This window comes from Odocoileus virginianus, unplaced genomic scaffold (assembly GCF_023699985.2).
Source record: "Odocoileus virginianus isolate 20LAN1187 ecotype Illinois unplaced genomic scaffold, Ovbor_1.2 Unplaced_Scaffold_3, whole genome shotgun sequence".
NCBI lineage: Eukaryota > Metazoa > Chordata > Mammalia > Artiodactyla > Cervidae > Odocoileus > Odocoileus virginianus.
Window position 1 is genome coordinate 1,977,103 of NW_027224265.1, and position 20,148 is coordinate 1,997,250.

Below are 20,148 nucleotides of genomic sequence, written 5' to 3' on the forward strand. Positions count from 1 at the left end.
TTACATCTTAATTTGTGTCATTTGTTTAGAGAATTGTCTTTGACTTCCCATGACCACCTCCTCTTGCCATTTCTTGAACCTCATGTTTATGTCTTTAGTTCCTTTTATCCTTCATTATCACAACTGTAATTAAGTAGTTAATTATATAATTATTCTGAAAATCCATGAGGGCAGTGTCTGCCTATGCTCTTCTTTTTCTCCAACTTGATGTGTAGTGACTAGCATCTATCAAGCACTTAAATATTTGTCGAATAGAGAAAAGGTTGTAGAATGCAGTATAAAGGGGAAAAAAAGATTTTTGGACAATGACTATTATTGTTATATATAAGGACTATGTGAGAAGACACTGCCAGCAGGGACAGTAATGATCTTGAGAGGAGTAATGGGAGATGATTATTAAGATTCTCACACTAAAGTATGAGCCCATCTTTCATAGAAAGATCTTTCATGGAATGACATTGTTTCCTTTGCCGGTCATTTTAATCAGGGACTCTAGTGATCTCTGTTGGGGATCTATAATTTCCATGATTTAAAAAAAAATGAAAATCAGCTATAATTGTCAACATTCAGAATTATTTGCTCTTTTTATTTACAGGAACTGTGTTTACATACAAAGCTTTTAGCCCCAGTTAATTGTGCTATTGCTGATTTCCTTATGAAAGCTCCTGAACCTCCACCAGCTTTAATTGTAAGAAATGCTGTACAGATGCTTAAGGTTGGTATCTTTATAGACTTATTTTACCTGACTATTTTACTTGAAGTTTTAACCAATTGATAATATGTCTTAACTAACTTTGTACCTTACAAAATTATCTTAATAATCATGTATTTTGAATAATGCTTTCATGGTAATTATAGTAAAACAGTAGGTATGGTTCATTTTTACATGATATATTTGAAGCAGAAAATTTTTTTATGGGATGTAATAGCAAAAGAAAATTTATGATTTATGTTCTTGTATCTTGCTTATGGATTTTTAAGTATAGGGTTTGATTAAACAGTGTTGATCATGTCCGCTTGTGTTTCGTATCCTTTTGTTTAGACAATAGATGCAATGGATGCATGGGAAGATCTCACTGAGCTGGGCTATCACTTGGCTGACTTGCCAGTAGAGCCGCACCTTGGTAAAATGGTCCTGTGTGCTGTCGTCTTGAAGTGTCTGGATCCCATCCTTACAATTGCCTGCACACTGGCCTATCGGGATCCTTTTGTCCTGCCAACTCAGGCCTCCCAGAAACGTGCAGCTATGCTCTGTAGGAAACGTTTCACCGCAGGAACTTTCAGTGACCACATGGCACTTCTCAGAGCATTCCAGGTGATGCTATTGTCATTTTACTTTTGAGATGTTGCTAAACACATTTCTAGAGTAAGTGTAACAAATTAAAAAAAGTAGATATGATTCCATTAATTTTATTTCATTATAAAGTCACAGTTTATTAATAGCTCCGAAGAATACCTTCCTACTACTAATATGTTAAAATTGTCATGTTTTTCTCTAGTTTCTTTCATTTTCTCAATTTTCTCCTTGTAGAAATATGTGTATATATACATTTTTTACTTTTATGTATATTTATTTTTTTGCAAGCTCAAATTCCTTATCATTAATCATATCTTATTCAGGAGTGCTGTAAAATTTTAGTTAATAAGCAACTGTATATTACTCAAAGTGTATAGAACAAAACTTAGAAGAAAATTATTTTGAATTTAATATCTATTTATTGATTTTTTAGAGTATATCTCTTTCTTATGTAGTCAAGACAGTATACTAAGAATTTAATTTTATAAAGCAAAATCCAAAAATCACTTAAAAATTTTAAGATAATAATGGTGAGAAATTGAGGAAAGTGATAAATGGGAAAGAAAGGATAAGAATAGTGAGCCTGAGTAAAGGAAATGATATTGCAATTAAAAAAATAATAATGGTAAGCTCTTTTGTGGGCATTATTGAACAGAGGTTGATGCATTGCTATTAATTGGGTATATCAAATACTATATATCATAATATTAAGTAATAATATTGTAATTAGAGGAAGATTTGGAGTGGAATTCCAAATTCTAGAAAGTCTGTTTTTTCCCCAGCTTTTCAGTTATATTCTGAAACAAGAGAACTCATTTTCAAAGAGAAGCTTTACTATACTACATATAGGTAATTTCTAGGAATCTCACTTTCCATTCTTACACAGAGTAGGAAGTTGATATAAAGGTTATTTTTAGAGGCCTGGAGTTACAGGATTCTTACATATAATGGTATTATGATGGCTTAGTTGGAAATCTCTCATACTTTAGTGGAGGAAAACTAGCAGGCACATCTATAAAGGTGAATATTTTTACATAGCTAGGTGTTTAGGTTAACTGATACTTCATTATTGTTAGAACTTTATAAACTCAATGACTTTCATAGCATCATAGCATTTGAGTATAAATTATCTAATGATAATTCTATTTGATTACGAAGTCTTAGATTTTATTTTATTTATTTATTTATTTTCATTTATTTTTATTAGTTGGAGGCTAATTACTTTACAATATTGTAGTGGTTTTTGCCATACATTGACATGAATCAGCCATGGATTTACATGTGTTCCCCATCCTGATCCCCCCCCTCCCACCTCCTTCCCCATCCTGTACCTTTGGCTCTTCCCAGTGAATTATTTATTCTTAAAAAATGAGATATAATTGACATATAATATTATATTAGTTTTAGGTGTAGAGCCTGATGACAGTATTTGTATATATTGTGAAATGATCACCACAATAAGTCTAGTTAACATCATCCATCACTATGTTGTTGTTGTTTAGTTGCTAAGTCATGTCTGACTCTTTGCGATCCCATGAACTGCAGCATGCCAGGCTTTCTGTCCTCCACTGTCTCCTGGAGTTTGCTCAGACTCATGTCCATTGAGTCAGTGATGCCATCCAACCATCTCATCCTCTGTTACCCCTTCTCCTCTTGCCCTCAATCTTTCCCATCATCAGGGTCTTTTCTGGAATTGGCTTTTTGCATCCAGTGGCCAAAGTATTGGCACTTCAGCTTCAGCACCAGTCCCTCCAATGAATAATTACAGTTGATTTCCTTTAGGACTGACTGGTTGGATCTCCTTGCTGTCCAAGGGACTCTCAAGAGTCTTCTCCAACACCACAGTTCAAAAGCATCAATTCTTCAGCACTCAGCCTTCTTTATAGTTCAACTCTCACATCCATACATGACTTCTGGAAAAACCATAGCTTTGACTAGGTGGACCTTTGTTGGCAAAGTGATGTCTCTGCTTTTTAATACTTTGTCTAGGTTTGTCATAGCTTTTCTTCCAAGGAGCAAGCATCTTTTAATTTCATGGCTGCAGTCACCATTCACAGTGATTTTGGAGCGCAGAAAATGAAATCTGACACTCTTTCCCCATCTATTTGCCATGAAGTGATAGGACCGATGCCATTATCTTTGTTTTTTGAATATTGAGTTTTAAGCCAGCTTTTTCCTTTCACCTTCATCAAGAGGCTCTTTATTTCCTCTTCACTTTCTGCCATTAAAGTGGTATCATCTGCATATCTGAGGTTGTTGATATTTCTCCCAGCAATCTTGATTCCAGCTTGTGCTTCATCCAGCCCAGCATTTCACATGATGTACTCTGCATATAAGTTAAATAAGCAGGGTGACAGTATACCATCTTCTGCCCAGTTTTGAACCAGTCAGTTGTTCCTTGTCCAGTTCTAACTATTGCTTCTTGCCCTGATACAGGTTTCTCAGGAGGCACGTACTGGGGTCTTGTATTTCCATCTCAGTAAGAATATTCCACAGTTTGTTGTGATCTAAACAAAGGTTTTACTGTAGTCAATGAAGCAGAAGTAGATGTTTTATGGGAATTAAGCTTACTTTTTCTATGATCCAGTGTATGTTGGCAATTTAATCTCTGGTTCATCTGCCTTTTCTAAATCCATTTTGTACATCTGGAAGTTCTCAGTTCACATACTGCTGAAGCCTAGCTTGAAGGATTTTGAGCATTACCTTGCTAGCATGTGAAATGAGTGCAATTAGTACAGTAATTTGAACATTCTTTGGCATTGCCTTTCTTTGGGATTGGAATGAAAACTGACCTTTTCCAGTCTGTGGCTACTGCTGAGTTTTCCAAATTTGCTGACATAATGAGTGCAGCACTTTCAAAGCATCATCTTTGAGGATTTAAGTAGCTCAGCTGGAATTCCATCAGCTCCCCTAGCTTTGTTCATTGTAATGCTTCCTAAGGCCCACTTGGCTTCATACTCCAGGATGTCTGGCTCTAGGTGAGTGACCACATCATTGTGGTTATCTGGGTCATTAAGAGCTTTATTGTACAGTTCTGTGTATTCTTGCCACCTTTTCTTAATCTCTTCTGCTTCTGTTAGGTCCTTGCTGTTTTTGTCCTTTATTGTGCCTATCTTTGCATGAAATGTTCCCTTGGTATCTCCAATTTTCTTAAAGAGATCTCTAGTCTTTCCCATTCTATTGTTTTCCTCTATTTCTTTGCATTGTTCACTTAAGAAGGCTTTCTTATCTTTCCTTGTTAACAATGTTTTTCTTGTGATAAGAGCTTTTAAGTCCTATTCTCTAGTCTGTTAACTAAAATTGTGATCATTTCACAATACCTACACGTATTGAATCATTATATTATGCACCTAAAGCTAATGTTATAAGTCAATTCTGTCTCAATAGAAAAAGTTACTCTTGGGGACTTCCTGGTGGTCCAGTGGTTAAGACTCTCTGCTTCCAATGCAGGGGGTGCAGGTTTGACCCCTCATCAGGGAACTAAGATCCTACATGCTGTGTGGTGCAGCCAAAAAACCAAAATTACTCTCAGATGAACTTATTTACAAAACAGAAATAAAGTCACAGATGTTGAAAACAAACTTATGGTTACTAAAGGGAAAAGGAGGAGGGAGGGATAGATTGAGAGATGGAGATCGACATGTATACACTACTATATATAAAATAGATAGCTGTGGAGAGCTTACTACTGTATCGCACAGGGAACTCTGCTCAGTTCTCTGTAATGACCTATGGGGAAAAGAATAAAGAAGAGTGGATATATGTATGCATATAACTGGTTCACTTTGCTGTGCAGAGAAACTAACACAGATTGTAAATCAACTATATTCCAGTAAAAATTACTTAAAAAATAAATGTTCTTGTCAAAAATGAAGAAAATTACTCTCTTAGAAACTTTACAGTATACAATACAGTGTTATTAACTATAGACCATGCTGTACATTACATCCCCAGGACTTATTTATTTATAACTTGAAGTCTGTACCTTTTAATCCCCTTCACTTGTTTCACCCACCCTCTACTCCCCTAACCTCCCCCCTCTTGCAGTCATCAATCTGTACTCTATATCTATGAGTATGTTTTTGTTTGCTTGTTTTCTTTATTTGTAAGAGAATTATAAAAAGAAGAATTGACTTTGAGTGGTTAATATAATGATTTTCAGTGACTTTGCTGCCTAACTGAGAGTGATGTGTCTTTTGTGTAATTTTGTTTTTATAGGCATGGCAGAAAGCTCGAAGTGATGGCTGGGAACGAGCCTTTTGTGAGAAGAATTTTCTTTCACAGGCTACCATGGAAATAATCATCGGCATGAGAACTCAGTTGCTTGGTCAGCTTAGAGCGTCAGGTAAAGTTTTCCTACAGAGAACCTATTTCAGCTACTGGGGGTGCCCTGCCTCTACCTTATAACATTTCTTCTGTTAACTAACGCCATCTTGCATTGTCTTTGTAACATTATTATGTTGTCTATCTTTTGTTCATGAACTGCTTTGTATTAAATTTGCAGACTTCTGCATGATGTCAACTTTGTTTGTTGATTAAAAAAATGAAATTGTAGAAGCTGTGGGTGATAAATAAACGAATGATATAATGTTGGCAATAAACAATTTATATTTTTTGGGAAAATAGATTTAGGTATGGTACTTATTATATTTTATCACTATTAATAAATAGTTTTATGGAAGAGAAATTGCTAAAAATTAAGTAGATTGATATGAATGCTGTCCTTTATATTTTTGGAACATAAAACAACTAGTAAGCACGTGAAGACACTTGATTTTTTTTTTTAAGAGAATGCCAGTTTTGCTATATCATTTTAGAATTGTTTCTTTGAATTTCTGTTTGAGTGGCATTTTATCTTGAGGAAATAGAAGAAAAATACCTGAGCCTGGATTCCTAGAATAGCTCAAGTGCCAAAGTGATATAAGGCATGAACCAGAGGATTTAGAGTTGTTTCAAATATGGGGAGATATGAAGGACTATTGAAATTCCAGCAAGAATACTTTATATTTATTTGACTTCACTTCCAGGATTAGTGTCATCACAACCAACATGATATTAATACCATTCAGCAGAGTATTTTAGGTTTTTAGGTATGATTTTAGGATGCTTCTGATAACTGTTTATGAAGAACTTTATTGCAAGAGTGTGTATTTTTTTTTTTTAAGTCCACAACTTCCCAGTGTATCTACTGCTTACTTTAGTCTAAGTAAACCTAAACTTTCTTAGAGCATTGCTTCTGTATGTTAAACTTTTGAGAAGATATTTTATGAATTATTGTGAAATTTGAATCATTAAACTTGCATCTGTTATAAATTATTTTTTTGTGTGTGAAAACCACAAATTTAAAAGATATCTTGTGAAGTAGAAAAAGTTGGTGTGGTTTCTTTTGTCTTTCTAGGTTTTGTGAGAGCAAGAGGTGGTGGTGACATTCGAGATGTTAACACAAATTCTGAGAATTGGGCTGTTGTTAAAGCTGCATTGGTTGCAGGCATGTATCCTCATTTAGTTCATGTGGACAGAGAGAATATAGTATTGGCGGGGCCAAAGGAGAAAAAAGTACGGTTTCATCCCACTTCAGTTCTCAGTCAGCCTCAATATAAAAAGGTAAAACTTTTTGAATGCTTTTTGGCCTTGAGGTAAAACTTGTCTAATTTAAATAGTTGAAAATCAATGAAAAATGTTCCAAATACCAACATGCTTTGCAAAATTAATTAGTTATAAATGTACAATTCAACACTGAAACAAAACTTTGATAGAATTGAAAGAAGTAATGTGTTAAGTATTAAGGGACTTTTGTACGAACTACGTGAGCAATGATTTGCTTTAATTCTTGTTTGAGTAGTAATATATGCATCATCTATTTTGCTGAGGGACTTTATACACTTTAAAAGAATTAACAGCAAGTTAAGTGATAAATTCAGTTAATAGTTTTAAAATTTATCTTCCTAACAGATTCCTCCAGCTAACGGCCAAACTGCGGCCATCCAGGCGCTGCCCACAGATTGGCTCATCTATGATGAGATGACCAGAGCGCACAGAATAGCTAACATCAGGTGCTGCTCAGCAGTGACGCCTGTCACTGTGCTGGTGTTCTGTGGGCCAGCGAGGCTGGCAAGCAGTGCTCTTCAGGAACCTTCATCTTTTCGTGGTAAATATGCTGTGATGGAAATACAAATCCATTTGAGAGAAACATCTGTTTTTTTCTTCTTATTGAACCAAACAAAATTTGAAATTATAGAAATTTATGTGGTAGTAGCTCCCTTTTGATGTATTAAGACTAATTAATAAATATTAAACTATACCACTGTTCTTGAAATTGATTTCTAAGGTAGCTTGATATTGATTTGTACATTTTTAATTAATCTTGCTGATAGGAAGTTTAGTTTTCTCTTCCACTTGAATTTAAATGATAGTTTAACATAAATAAAGGTAATTATTTAAAAGAAATGTTACCCATAATCCTACTAACTTTATGCAGACACTTTTTAATATTATGTATTTTTTTCTGTGTGTTTAAATATTTTAGGTATTTCACCCATACTGTTATTTTATATTCTATTTTCATTTCACAAAATACAAAATATAGAAAACATTTTTAATATTTTATATTAATGGTTGGAAAATATTCTGTCACATTAAAGTGACAGAATGCTTTTAAAATATTTCTTTATAGTTGGATCTCTTGATTGTTTTCAATTTTTTGTTATTTGGTGTTTCAGCAAATATTTATTTATGTCAATTATTGTGCTGGGCATTGAGGATGTAAAAATTGGAGAAAAAGATTTGAGAAATTCTGATATTTAGAATTTGAGTAGAGAAATAAAGAATGGCCAGATGCTGAGTTTTAATTTGTGACCTACTAGAGACAGAGAAGGCACTGGCACCCCACTCCAGTACTCTTGCCTGGAAAATCCCATGGACGGAGGAGCCTGGTGGGCTGCAGACCATGGGGTCGCTAAGAGTTGGACACGACTGAGCGACTTCCCTTTCACTTTTCACTTTCATGCATTGGAGAAGGAAATGGCAACCCACTCCAGTGTTCCTGCCTGGAGAATCCCAGGGACGGGGAGCCTGGTGGGCTGCTGTCTATGGGGTCGCACAGAGTCGGACACGACTGAAGTGACTTAGCAGCAGCAGCAGTGTTGAGAGAACTCTCCACCAAATTGTTAGTATATAAGGAGGATTTGTTTAAATGCAGAGTATCTGTATTGGCTTACTTTTTTTGCTGTGATGTTAGATAGTAAAAGTGAATTTTTTTCCCTTTCCATACGTGTTTGAACAGCGGATGGTATTCCTAATGACAGTAGTGATAGTGAGATGGAAGACAGGACTACTGCTAATTTGGCAACTTTAAAACTTGATGAATGGCTCAGTTTCAAACTAGAGCCAGAGGTAAGTTGCTTTCTAGTAGTATGATAGATTCCTTTCATTCAGTTGTATGAATTATACATGGTGTGATGAAAATTGTCTCTTTTAAAATAGAGCCCTTAGTGTGAGAGAATAGAATACAGCTTGTTTTTCAATTTTCATAGGGCCCTGTTACATTCTCTGACATGTTGTGGTTTATTCCTATAGAGGATTTGAAAAACCTCGGTGTCACTCAGTATTTGAACATGGTGATATTTGAATATGTTTGTGCATGTTAGAAAATACTGAGTATTGGGTACACAAGAAATTCTTTTATTTTATATAACTCTGTTTAAAGGGAAAGATACTAGGTCATTCTGTTTTTTTTTTTTTTTTTTTTTTTTTCCATTTATTTTTATTAGTTGGAGGCTAATTACTTTACATCATTACAGTAGTTTTTGTCATACACTGAAATGAATTAGCCATGGATTTACATGTATTCCCCATCCCGGTCCCCCCTCCCACCTCCCTCTCCACCCGATCCCCTGGGTCTTCCCAGTGCACCAGGCCCGAGCACTTGTCTCATGCTGATTCTTCTATCTAGAGAGGCTGTTCTTTCTTAGGTTCTTTCATGTACTCTTTTGTATGTGCTTGTACCTTAAATGTTAGATGTTCACCAGTAGTATGTTCTTTATTCTGTCTCTGCACAGTTTCTGGGGACCTTACCTCTGTGTGTAGATTTGGTAATCATTTATACATTGATAACTTCCAGGTACAACTTATCTGTATCTCTAGCTTAGGATTTTCTCTGTATGAATTCCGCTGCTTTCTGGACATCATCATTTGGCAGTAAAATAAAGTATGAGTGAAATTAAATGTATTTTTTTCTTTATTTACTCTGCTGTTACTTTTCCAGTATTGATCACACTTTACCACACATTGTTTTTCTTTCTCTCATCATTGGACTGTGTAACTTGATTTTGTTTCTCTAGTGCCTCAAAATGGTAAAGAAGAAATTTTATTTCTTTCATGCAACAAGATGAATGGAACTGATAATGAAATATATGAAATGTGAAATGTGTTCTTTGGAAACGATTTCAGACTAATAAATAATTGTCTTGCAAGTGTGGTACATATTTTGCTGTTACCTATTTGAACTAGGGGCTTCCCTGATAGCTCAGTTGGTAAAGAATCCGCCTGCAATGCAGGAGACCCGGGTTTGATTCCTGGGTCAGGAAGATCCCCTGGAGAAGGGACAGGCTGCCCACTCCAGTATTCTTGGGTTTCCCTTGTGGCTCAGCTGGTAAAGAATCTGCCCGCAATGTGGGAGACCTGGGTTCAGTCCCTGGGTTGGAAAGATCCCCTGGAAAAGGGAAAGGCTACCCACTCCAGTATTCTGGCCTGGAGAATTCCATGGACTGTATAGTCTTTGGGATCACAAAGAGTTGGACCCAACTGAGTGACTTTCACTTTCATTTGAACTGAAAAAAAGCTATTTTATTACAGGCAGCCAGTTTATTGCTGCAACTTAGACAGAAGTGGCACAGCTTATTTTTACGTCGAATGAGAGCTCCATCCAAACCTTGGTCTCAAGTTGATGAAGCTACTATAAGAGCAATTATAGCTGTTTTAAGCACTGAAGAACAATCTGCAGGCTTACAGCAGCCATCTGGGATTGGCCAAAGGCCAAGACCTATGTCTTCAGAAGAACTTCCTTTGGCATCATCTTGGAGGTCAAATAATAGTAGGAAAAGTTCAGCAGATACTGAATTTTCTGATGAGTCTACTACTGCAGAAAGGTAAATTTATAGCATTTTATTAAAATGAGATATTTTCTCTAGGAAATAGTTATTTATCATAGAATCACATGCTTTTATAATATTTAAAAATTACTTATAATCTGAGATAGGCAAAAAGGTTGCAATAAAATGGGAGGAATTTATTACTTTTAAAACGTAATTCTTTTAAGTGTTAGATAATATGAAGAATTTCAAGCTCCTGGGGTCTTGAATTATTTTAAAAGGATTTTTTTTTTTTTTGGTCAGGGAAAGCTCAAAATGTTTAATTTTCAGAATTTATAAATGTAGGGTCTATGAAAAAGATAACAGCATTTTTTATTATGCATTTTAGTTCATATATGTCAAGTCATGTCTTTCCTAGATACCTCACAGCAAAAAGTGTTGGCTATGGCCATTTAGAAGAAGTGTCTCCTCCCAAGTCTTACCTAGATATTAATAAAACTGATTGGTTTTTATACAGAAAAGTACTTTATTCATTTGTTCATACAGGGACATATTAAATGCTTAGTGTTCTTGGTGTGAGACATATAGCAGTGTATAACAAATAAAAAACAAATCTCTTCAGAAAGGTTATATTTTGTTGAAGAAAGGAATACATATATTAAAAAAGTAAATTTACTGTCTTGGCAAAATTTCTTAGAATTTAGCTAAATTCTTTTATCCTTTTTATCATTTGGCAGTTAGATGTGAATTTTTTATTCTATGATTATTGAGAGCTCTTATATTGAATCATTTTTCCGAAATGTATTTGGTAATATAATAGTATTTATAGTGAATGGTTGGCCATGATTTAGAAATATTTCTGGTTGTAAAAATGTTTATTAGAACCCAATTTGTTTTTCTTTATATCAGTTAAATTTTTTTTTTTACCCTGATAGAATGGATAACAGAGACAACATTCTTGCCTGGAATGCTAGTTTGAACAATATAGTAGATATTATCTCTATGCTAAGAATATTATTTCATTGTTAAAAATTGAAAATAGAAATAATAGAAGCATAAAAGATATGTGATGCTTATTGTTTTTCAAGGATCAGATGGAATATTTAGTACCTACTGTCTTTTGATCAGATTTTACTTATTTGAATGAAGCATAAAGTCATGTTATCAGTTAAGACTTCAGTAAAAATAATAATACATGATGGTTTCCAAGTTTTTCATATATAACATTTTAGGAATAATTCAACCAATTGCTTGTAATAATGTGTGTCCCTAAACCTTTTTCTGTGATGTAGATACTGCCAAGCAAAAAGAAAATAGTAAAAAATACATTTTCTACTTAGATACTTCTCACTTTTTAAAAAGATTTTTCTAAAAACTTCCTTGAACAAGGGTTATTTCAAATACGTGAATACATTTGTGTAGAAATTGTGTGGTAGACTTATTTATAGACTCTTCTGTAAAATATATATATATTTAGAGAATATATATATTCAGATATATATATATTTAGAGAATATATATATATTCAGATGTATATATATTCAGAGAGACTATTTATACACATGTGTTTATATACATACATACTATACACATTTATGAGAAAATTTTTCCTATTTTCTTTATAAAAGTAATATATACTCATTTAATGAAAATTAGAAATGCAGGAGAAAATCATAATTATAATAAAGTGTAATATTAGTTATGCTTTAGAAACTGATTATCTTATAAATTCATTTCTTCTCCTGTGATATGAGTATCTGCCATTTTCCTTTCTTTATAGGTTGTAACCTTGCTTTCTTTATTCTCTTATCTGTTGAACAGTGAGAGAAAGAATTTCATGTATTTTTAGACTTTGTAGTTTTAATAGACAAGGCCTGAAACTGAGGTAGCTTATTGAGGAATAGATTAAGGACTCTTCTGAAGATGTATTTTTGAATGGAGAATAATCTTTCTTTATAATCTTTCTGGAATTGCTTCTTGAAGAAAAGGTATTTATAGTTAGTTTTTACAGTAGGATGGTAAAATATAGATCAGATAATTTCTTTTAATAAAAACATTTTATTAAAGTTATTTTTAAAAGCTTAAGAAACTATTAAAACATGGAAATTGCTCATATCCCATTATAAAATTAAACCAGTGTTTTAAATTGTCATTTTTTACATAATAATTTGCTTATTCTTTTCTATGAGAAAAATGAGATATAACTGAGTTATCAGAATTCTTTGTTCCTCTTAAATGAAAATGTAGGTGGAAGGGTTTATACAAATGCTTTGTTTCTACATGCATGAAATTTGAGGGGGAGCCAAAATTTGGGGAAGAGAGAGGAAAGCGAGAATAGAGCACAGAATCAAAGATCAAATTGGAAACTGCAAAAGTAGGCATTTAGTTCTATTGGAAGCATCTTTTTTATTTTAATAAGATATTACTCTCAACTAAGTTCTGTTACCTAGTTTTCAGATAAATAATCTGCCAAGGTAAGAATGATGGAATTTTAGAGGTATAACTTGATAATTCACTGAACTTCAATTCTTGAAGACAAAAGCCCTGAAAAGTTGGTTTTTTATATTTATCAAGTCCTTAATAATTAGTCACATGTTTATTCATTATATATTTTTGTTAGCATTTTTAGACTTTAGCTATTTTATTTCATTTGTGAAAGAAATATTGAATTCAAGGTATTTATTGAAAGAGAAGCAAATTGTGGGGATAAGCTATTTAAACTTATTTTGAAGGCAGAGTAATTATAATTGCAAGACTCAGTGGAAGTTTATGAACTGTTTATGACTTATTCTTTTTATGCTTTGTTTAATTATTATATATAAACACAGCAAAGTAAATTGATTGTTGTTGTTCAGTCACCCAGTTGTGTCCAACTCTTTGTGACCCCATGGACTGCAGCACACCAGGCCTCTCTGTCCCTCACCATCTCCTGAAGTTTGCCCAAGTTCATGTCCATTGCATCAGTGATGCCATCCAGCCATCTCATCCTCAGACGATTTTCACCTGTTTGCTGTATCTACCCAATTATTTTTTCCTTGCTTTCTTTCTTTTTTGTTCACGTATTTCAAAATCAGTCTCTCATATCATGTCATTTTACTCCTCTGTATTTAGATTTGTATTTCTTAAAAAAATAGAGGCATTTTTCCTTTACAATCAAAATCCAATAATCAGTCCCAATAAAATAATCATTTCCCCAATTCTCAAACTATGTTTATTTGAAACAGCATTTAGGGAGGACTCAACTCATGCACTGTGTTAGGGTGTCTTGTTTCTTGAATCTGTTGTGATCTAGAGCAGTTTGTTCCTTTGTTGACTTTTCTTAGGAAACTAGGTCAGTGGTATGAGATGTACCACATTCTAGATATGTCTCTTTTTGTTGCTATACCCTGCATATTTCGTGGATGTGGTTAGCTGTCAAGGCTTGATTAGATCCAGTATTTTGGCAAGAACATTTTTTTTCCTTTTGGCAGGAATATTTTATAGGTAATGCTATGAACTTTATATTATACTGCTTTAGTAAGTACTTAATGTCTTCTTTGTTTTTTAATGTCTGGTTTTCCACTGAGATGTATACTTTAAAAAAATATAAAATTCTTGACTGTCATTTTTGCTGCATTTATTCATAGAACTTTAAAACAGAAGAATCTTAGCATTTAGCCAGTTTAATCCCTTTATTTAACAGCTAAGGGTATTAGCTAAATTAAATTAAAAGATAAATTACAAGACTTGCCCAGAATCACCTACCTCATTAGTTGTAAATTTAGTTCTGTCTGAAAATCTTCTCTTCTGACTCTAGTCCAGTATTATTTCCATTTTGCCATGCTGTAATTTTTAGTATACTTTTGAAATCTGTTTGGTTTTAAGACATATGCAAGTGGAAGAGGAGTAGGTGATTTTTTAGTAACGGCCATTAGCATAGATGTGTTTAAATAATTTTAAAATGTTAAAGACATTAGGCATCGATATATGACATTATAATTGTTTAGGATTTTTTCTAGACTGTCATAAAAGATGTTAGGAGTTTTGTAAGGAAAATAATACATGGGTATCTAAATTAAAATTTTTTATAGGTTGTTTTTAATGTATTTTTGTATTGTTTTTTAAAAAAAGTAATCTTTTTAAGTGTACCTAATAGTACAGTCCTTTCTTCTAAGTGTAATAGAAGAATGAAACTGCCTTTTTAAATGCTACTCTGTATATCACAGAATCATTGAACTTTGGTTTGAAATGGAGTCTGCTTTGTATTATGATCTTATGTGTAACTGATCTTTGCTTCCTTCTTTTTACTCAAGAGTACTGATGAAATCTCCAGCTCCAGCACTACACCAACCTCAGAAGTATAAAGATAGAGGAATTTTGCATCCTAAACGAAGCACTGAGGACCGGTCAGATCAATCTTCTGTGAAATCTACAGACAGCAGTAATTATCCAAGTCCTTGTGCTAGTCCTTCTCCTCCATCCTCAGGAAAGGTAGAGTATCAGGGATTTGTAGCCCGTCTGGTGTTACATATTTAAACAAAATTATAAATAATTCTACTTTTAAATCACTGATCATGGCTTCTGTTCTAGATACAAATAGAAGTTTGCAAACAGTAAATTTTTTAGTTTTTCCTGCTTGCCAGGTATTTTTGGTCGGTATCATCCAGGGAAGTTTTCATACTAGTAGACCATTCCCTAATGGCATGTGGCTAAGCAGTTCATGATTCCCTTTCTGTATCTTTAGAACCTTTTTTTTTGTTAAATACACATAACAAGAGGAATTTCTTAAATTAATTTTGATTTGTACTTTCAGAATTGAAAACAATCATTTCTTTCATTCTTAACTGAGTTCTTCAATTCAGTGGTTATATTAAAAATACAACATATCTTAGGAAGATAAGGAAATGTTGATAAAGAATTGAGAACTATATATCTTTTACAAAGTTTATGATATGAATGATTTCAACTATTTAGAATAATTTTAATTTAATACCTGAATAAGTATTTGGTTAGTGTTTTTTAGCTATGTGATGTAGTTCTGGTGAAAATGTCTGCTAAAATACTGTTGTTAAATAAGAGGAAAAGAAATGTTTTTGCAGATTTATATTCTTAGGTTTTACGAGTATTTTTGGTTTTAATTTTAAGTGCCTTTATTAAGGCATAATTTACATGATAAAATTCACCAGTTCAAACTGTTCAATTCAGTGAATTTTGACAAGGGTATGCAATCATGAATTGTACTATAGCCTCATGGAGAGCATCCCCATTACCCTCGGATTCTGGCAACCACTAAGCTGCTCTTTGTTCCTAAAGCTTTGCCTCTTTTTGGAACTTCCTGTAAAGGAAATGGATATAACTTTTTCTGACTGGCTTATTTCACTTTTGAAATTGATTTGTAAATTATTGAGTTTATTATATTATTATTATATTAGTTATATATAATATGCAATGTTATTATATATTTATATTATAGTATATAGTATAAATATATTTGATTTATATTAAATTATATTAAATTATATTTATATATAAATTATATATAAATTATTATATATAAACAATATATAATTATAATTTTGTATCAATTATATAATTGATTATTATATTATATTTAATTATATTTATATTTTGAATTATATTATGGCTATTATAGCTATTAATATTATTATATTAATATCTATTACATATAATATATAATAGTATATATTATTTATATTAGTATTATGTATAATATAATGTAATATTATATATTATATATTATATGTTATATAAATAATATGATACATTACAATATATATAATAATTTAATATATTAGTATTATGTATAATTATTATATATAATATATATATTAATAATATATTAATTATGCAAGTAGAAGATAATATAAGTGGAATATTAATATAATTATATTATATTTTAGTTACATATATTATTGTTATAATTATTATATTATTAGTTTATTACTTGTTATTGCTGAATAGTAAGTATTCCGTTGTGTGGATATATCCTGTTCAGTTCAGTTCAGTCACTCAGTGCTGTGTCTGACTCTTTGCGACCCCATGGACTACAGCACACCAGGCTTCCCTGTCCATCACCAATTCCCGGAGCTTACCCAAACTCATGTCCACTGAGTTGATGCCAACCATCTCATCCTCTGTCGTTCCCGCCTTCAATCTTTCCCAGCATCAGGGTCTTTTCAAATGAGTCAGTTCTTCACATCAGGTGGCCAAAGTACTGGAGTTTCAGCTTCAGCATCAGTCCTTCCACTGAACACCAGAATGAATACTCCTTTAGGATGGACTGGTTGGATCTCCTTGCAGTCCAAGGGACTCTCAAGAGTCTTCTCCAACATCACAGTTCAAAAGCATCAATTTTTCGGCGCTCAGCTTTCCTCACAGTCCAACTCTCACATCCATACATGACCACTGGAAAAACCATAGCCTTGACTAGATGGACCTTTGTTGGCAAAGTAATGTTTCTGCTTTTTAATATGCTGTCTAGGTTTGTCATAACTTTTCTTCCAAGGAACAAGCATCTTTTAATTTCATGGCTGCAGTCACCATCTGCAGTGATTTTGGAGTCCCCCAAAATAAAGTCAGCCACTGTTTCCACTGTTTCCCCATCTATTTACCATGAAGTGATGGGACCGGATGCCATGATCTTAGTTTTATGAATGTTGAGTTTTAAGCCAACTTTTCACTCTCCTCTTTTGCTTTCATCAAGAGGCTCTTAAGTTCTTCACTTTCTGCCAAAAGGGTGGAGTCATGTACATATCTGAGGTTATTGATATTTCTTCTGGCAGTCTTGATTCCAGATTTGTTTATAAACAGTATGTTCATCTATTCACCATTCAAGGACTTTTGGCTTGTTTCTACTTTTTGGCTGTTATTAATAATATTCAGGTACACATCTTTATGTACAGATGTGTTCTGTGATCTTGGGTACATACCCATGAGTGTGTTTGTTGGGTTGTGTGGTGAGTGTAACTTTACAAGAGACTACTCAACTGTTTTCCAAAATAGCTGCACTATTTTCTGTCCCCTTCAGTAATCTATGAGGATTCCATTTGCTCAATATTCTTAACAGTACTTGACATTACTAGACTCTTAATTTTAGCTATTTAGGTGTATAGTGAAGCGCCATTGTAGTTTAACTTGCATTTTCCCAGTGATTAAGTATTATATTGACCATCATTTCACATGCTTTTTTCCATTTCTGAATCTTCTTTGGTGAAATATCTGTTCAAGTTTTTGTTAAACTTTTTTAGGTTGTTTGTTGGTTGTCTTTTTTTTATTTAGTTGTAAGAGTTCTCTATACAAGTTTTAATTATCTGTGTTGTAAACACTTTTTTCAATAGTCTGTGCTTGCACTTACATTTTACTAATGGTGTCTTTTTTTGTCTTCATGTAACCCATCACTTTATTTATGTATTTAAGAGTGTTTTTAACTTTTTTTAGTTTTTAACTTTTTATTGAGGTATACTTGATTTACAATATCATATTAGTTTTAGGTGTACAACATAATGATTCAATATTTTTATGGATCATACTCCATTTAAAATTGTTACAAAATAATGGTTATATTTTCCTGTTCTATACAATGTGTCCTTGTTATTTATTTTTAATTTAATTTTTATTTTATATTAGAGTATAGTTGGTTTATAATATTGTGTTAGTTTCAGGTGTTCATCAAAGTGATTCAGTTATCTTTTAAAGAACAAATGCTTTTAATTTTGATGGAAGTCCATTTAATTTATTTTTAATATTTCATCTGTATTTTCTATTACAGTTCATATTTTTTGTGTCTAAAAGTCCTTGCCTCATCAAAGATTCCAGAGATTTTCTGCTGTGCTTTCTTCTAGAGATTTTATAGTTGGAACTCTTTGCATGCTTATACCTCACTTGGTCATTATGTATTACCCTTTTAAAATATTGCTGGATTTGATTTTGCTCCATCAAAAATTTTATTAAATGAGGGATCTTTGTTTATGAGGGATGCTATTCTCTAGTTATCTTTTCTTGTGTTATCTTTGTATGATTTTGGTATCAGGGTTGTGTGGTTATGTTATGGTTAGTGGGGAAGTGGTCCTTTGACTTCAATTTTTGAAAGAGATGTATAAGCTTAATATTATTTCTTCCTTAAGTGCTTGATGGAATTCACTACTTAAGTCATTTTTACCTTGTCCTAATGTATCTTGAATCAGTATTATGCCCTTTCAGTTATAGTTTGAGAACCTTGCAACAGTATATTTATATTACTACCCTTCAGTCCTTTGTTGATAATGGTTTCTTACATTTTATTTCTACATGTTACAAATGTCAGAATATATTAGTTTTTATTTTATACAATTACCTTTTTATCAAAAGTCAAGAAAGTGTCTTATATTTACTAGGGCAGAGGGCAGTTTTTATTCTGGTACGAATTTATTTACAGCACTAGGGTGTGATCCTTCCATGGGCTGATGTGCTAGGTATTACACATTCTTTCCATTCTGTCTGGGAAAAAGATGAAATATTCCCAACCATGTATGAGCTCTAAGAACTCTTTTTCTTTGAATTTTTCCTTGCTTCAGGTCATCGTTTCTTACTATGTTCAGGTCTTTACTTAGCCAAAAACTTGTGAGGACCCCTTCTGAGTTCCCTGTTTTCTTCCCATGCAGCTCCCTTCCATCTGGTACACTGCCATGCAAAATCTAGTTAACTTGGCCTCTAAACTGTGAGTTCAGTGAGACCATTGGATTCCGTTTGTGTTTCCCTTCCTGCATTGTCACCTGGAAACTGTATCCAGGCAGTAAGCTGGAGCAGTTTTTGTTTTGTTTTCAGTCTTGGCAAGTTTATTAAGATATTTTCTGAAAGTACATTTGGAGTATAAATCAGAGTTTACTATTCTGAATGCTTTGAAAATCAGGACTTGGTTTTGGTTCTTTCACCTCACTTTGATTGAGTCTTGTGTAAGTTTTCAGCCATGATAGAGCTACTTAAATTTGTTGAATATTTGGTGAAATATTTTGGTTTATATATTTATAAGGTGTTATTTAATTGAGCCTATTGATTTTGAAAGGTCAAGTTTCATTTCAAGAATTTATGCATCCTTTTTTAGGGCTCAAAATCTCCTTCACCAAAACCAAACATGCCTATTCGATACTTCATAATGAAGAGTAGCAATCTGAGAAACCTTGAAATTTCTCAACAGAAGGGTATCTGGTCCACAACTCCTAGTAATGAGCGGAAGCTAAATCGAGCCTTTTGGGAAAGCAGTATGGTTTACTTGGTATTTTCTGTTCAAGGATCTGGACATTTCCAGGTGAGCCATCCTGAAACAGTAAAAGGGCATTATTCTGGCTGTAGATTAGATCAGTTAAATCATAGAGGTTAAGAAGAAGCTGGGTTTTTATTGCATTGGAATGTAAGAATGCATTGTGCTTGACTGAGGATAAGGAATATATTGCACCTCTTCAAAGGAATGATATAAGGGATCCCTTTGTTTTTGCCTTGTTTTCCTAGAGTCTCTCCAGATAAACAATTTTTCCTTCTGAGGACAACTTAAGATTTCAGGTGGATTAAAAGTAATGAGTAGTGTGACTTTTTGATAAAATGTTTATTTAAATAGTGCCAAAGAGATTAGTCCGACCATCAAGAAACTAAGTGTGTTTCTTAGCTCAGCTTGACTTGATATATATCTGAATTTATAAAATAATGGATTTATTATTTGATATAATTATCATTTTTTGAACTAAAAACCTAGAAGTTAGATTGTATTCATATGGTAATGGAATAAATGTA

The 20,148-nt window shown here is 33.0% G+C and overlaps 1 protein-coding gene across 4 annotated transcripts in view; it reads left to right on the forward strand.

Annotated features, from left to right (window-relative positions):
- Positions 1–20,148, forward strand: part of YTHDC2 (YTH N6-methyladenosine RNA binding protein C2) — a 64,288-nt gene that overhangs the window by 40,594 nt on the left and 3,546 nt on the right. For all 4 annotated transcript variants that reach the window (XM_070462353.1, XM_020888252.2, XM_020888253.2 and 1 more), the window contains 9 exons: positions 596–715; positions 1,043–1,315; positions 5,516–5,642; positions 6,696–6,901; positions 7,250–7,445; positions 8,580–8,689; positions 10,151–10,443; positions 14,679–14,856; positions 19,466–19,669. In XM_070462353.1, the coding sequence (XP_070318454.1) occupies positions 596–715; positions 1,043–1,315; positions 5,516–5,642; positions 6,696–6,901; positions 7,250–7,445; positions 8,580–8,689; positions 10,151–10,443; positions 14,679–14,856; positions 19,466–19,669 (1,707 nt within the window). The remainder of the gene's footprint in view (positions 1–595; positions 716–1,042; positions 1,316–5,515; positions 5,643–6,695; positions 6,902–7,249; positions 7,446–8,579; positions 8,690–10,150; positions 10,444–14,678; positions 14,857–19,465; positions 19,670–20,148) is intronic.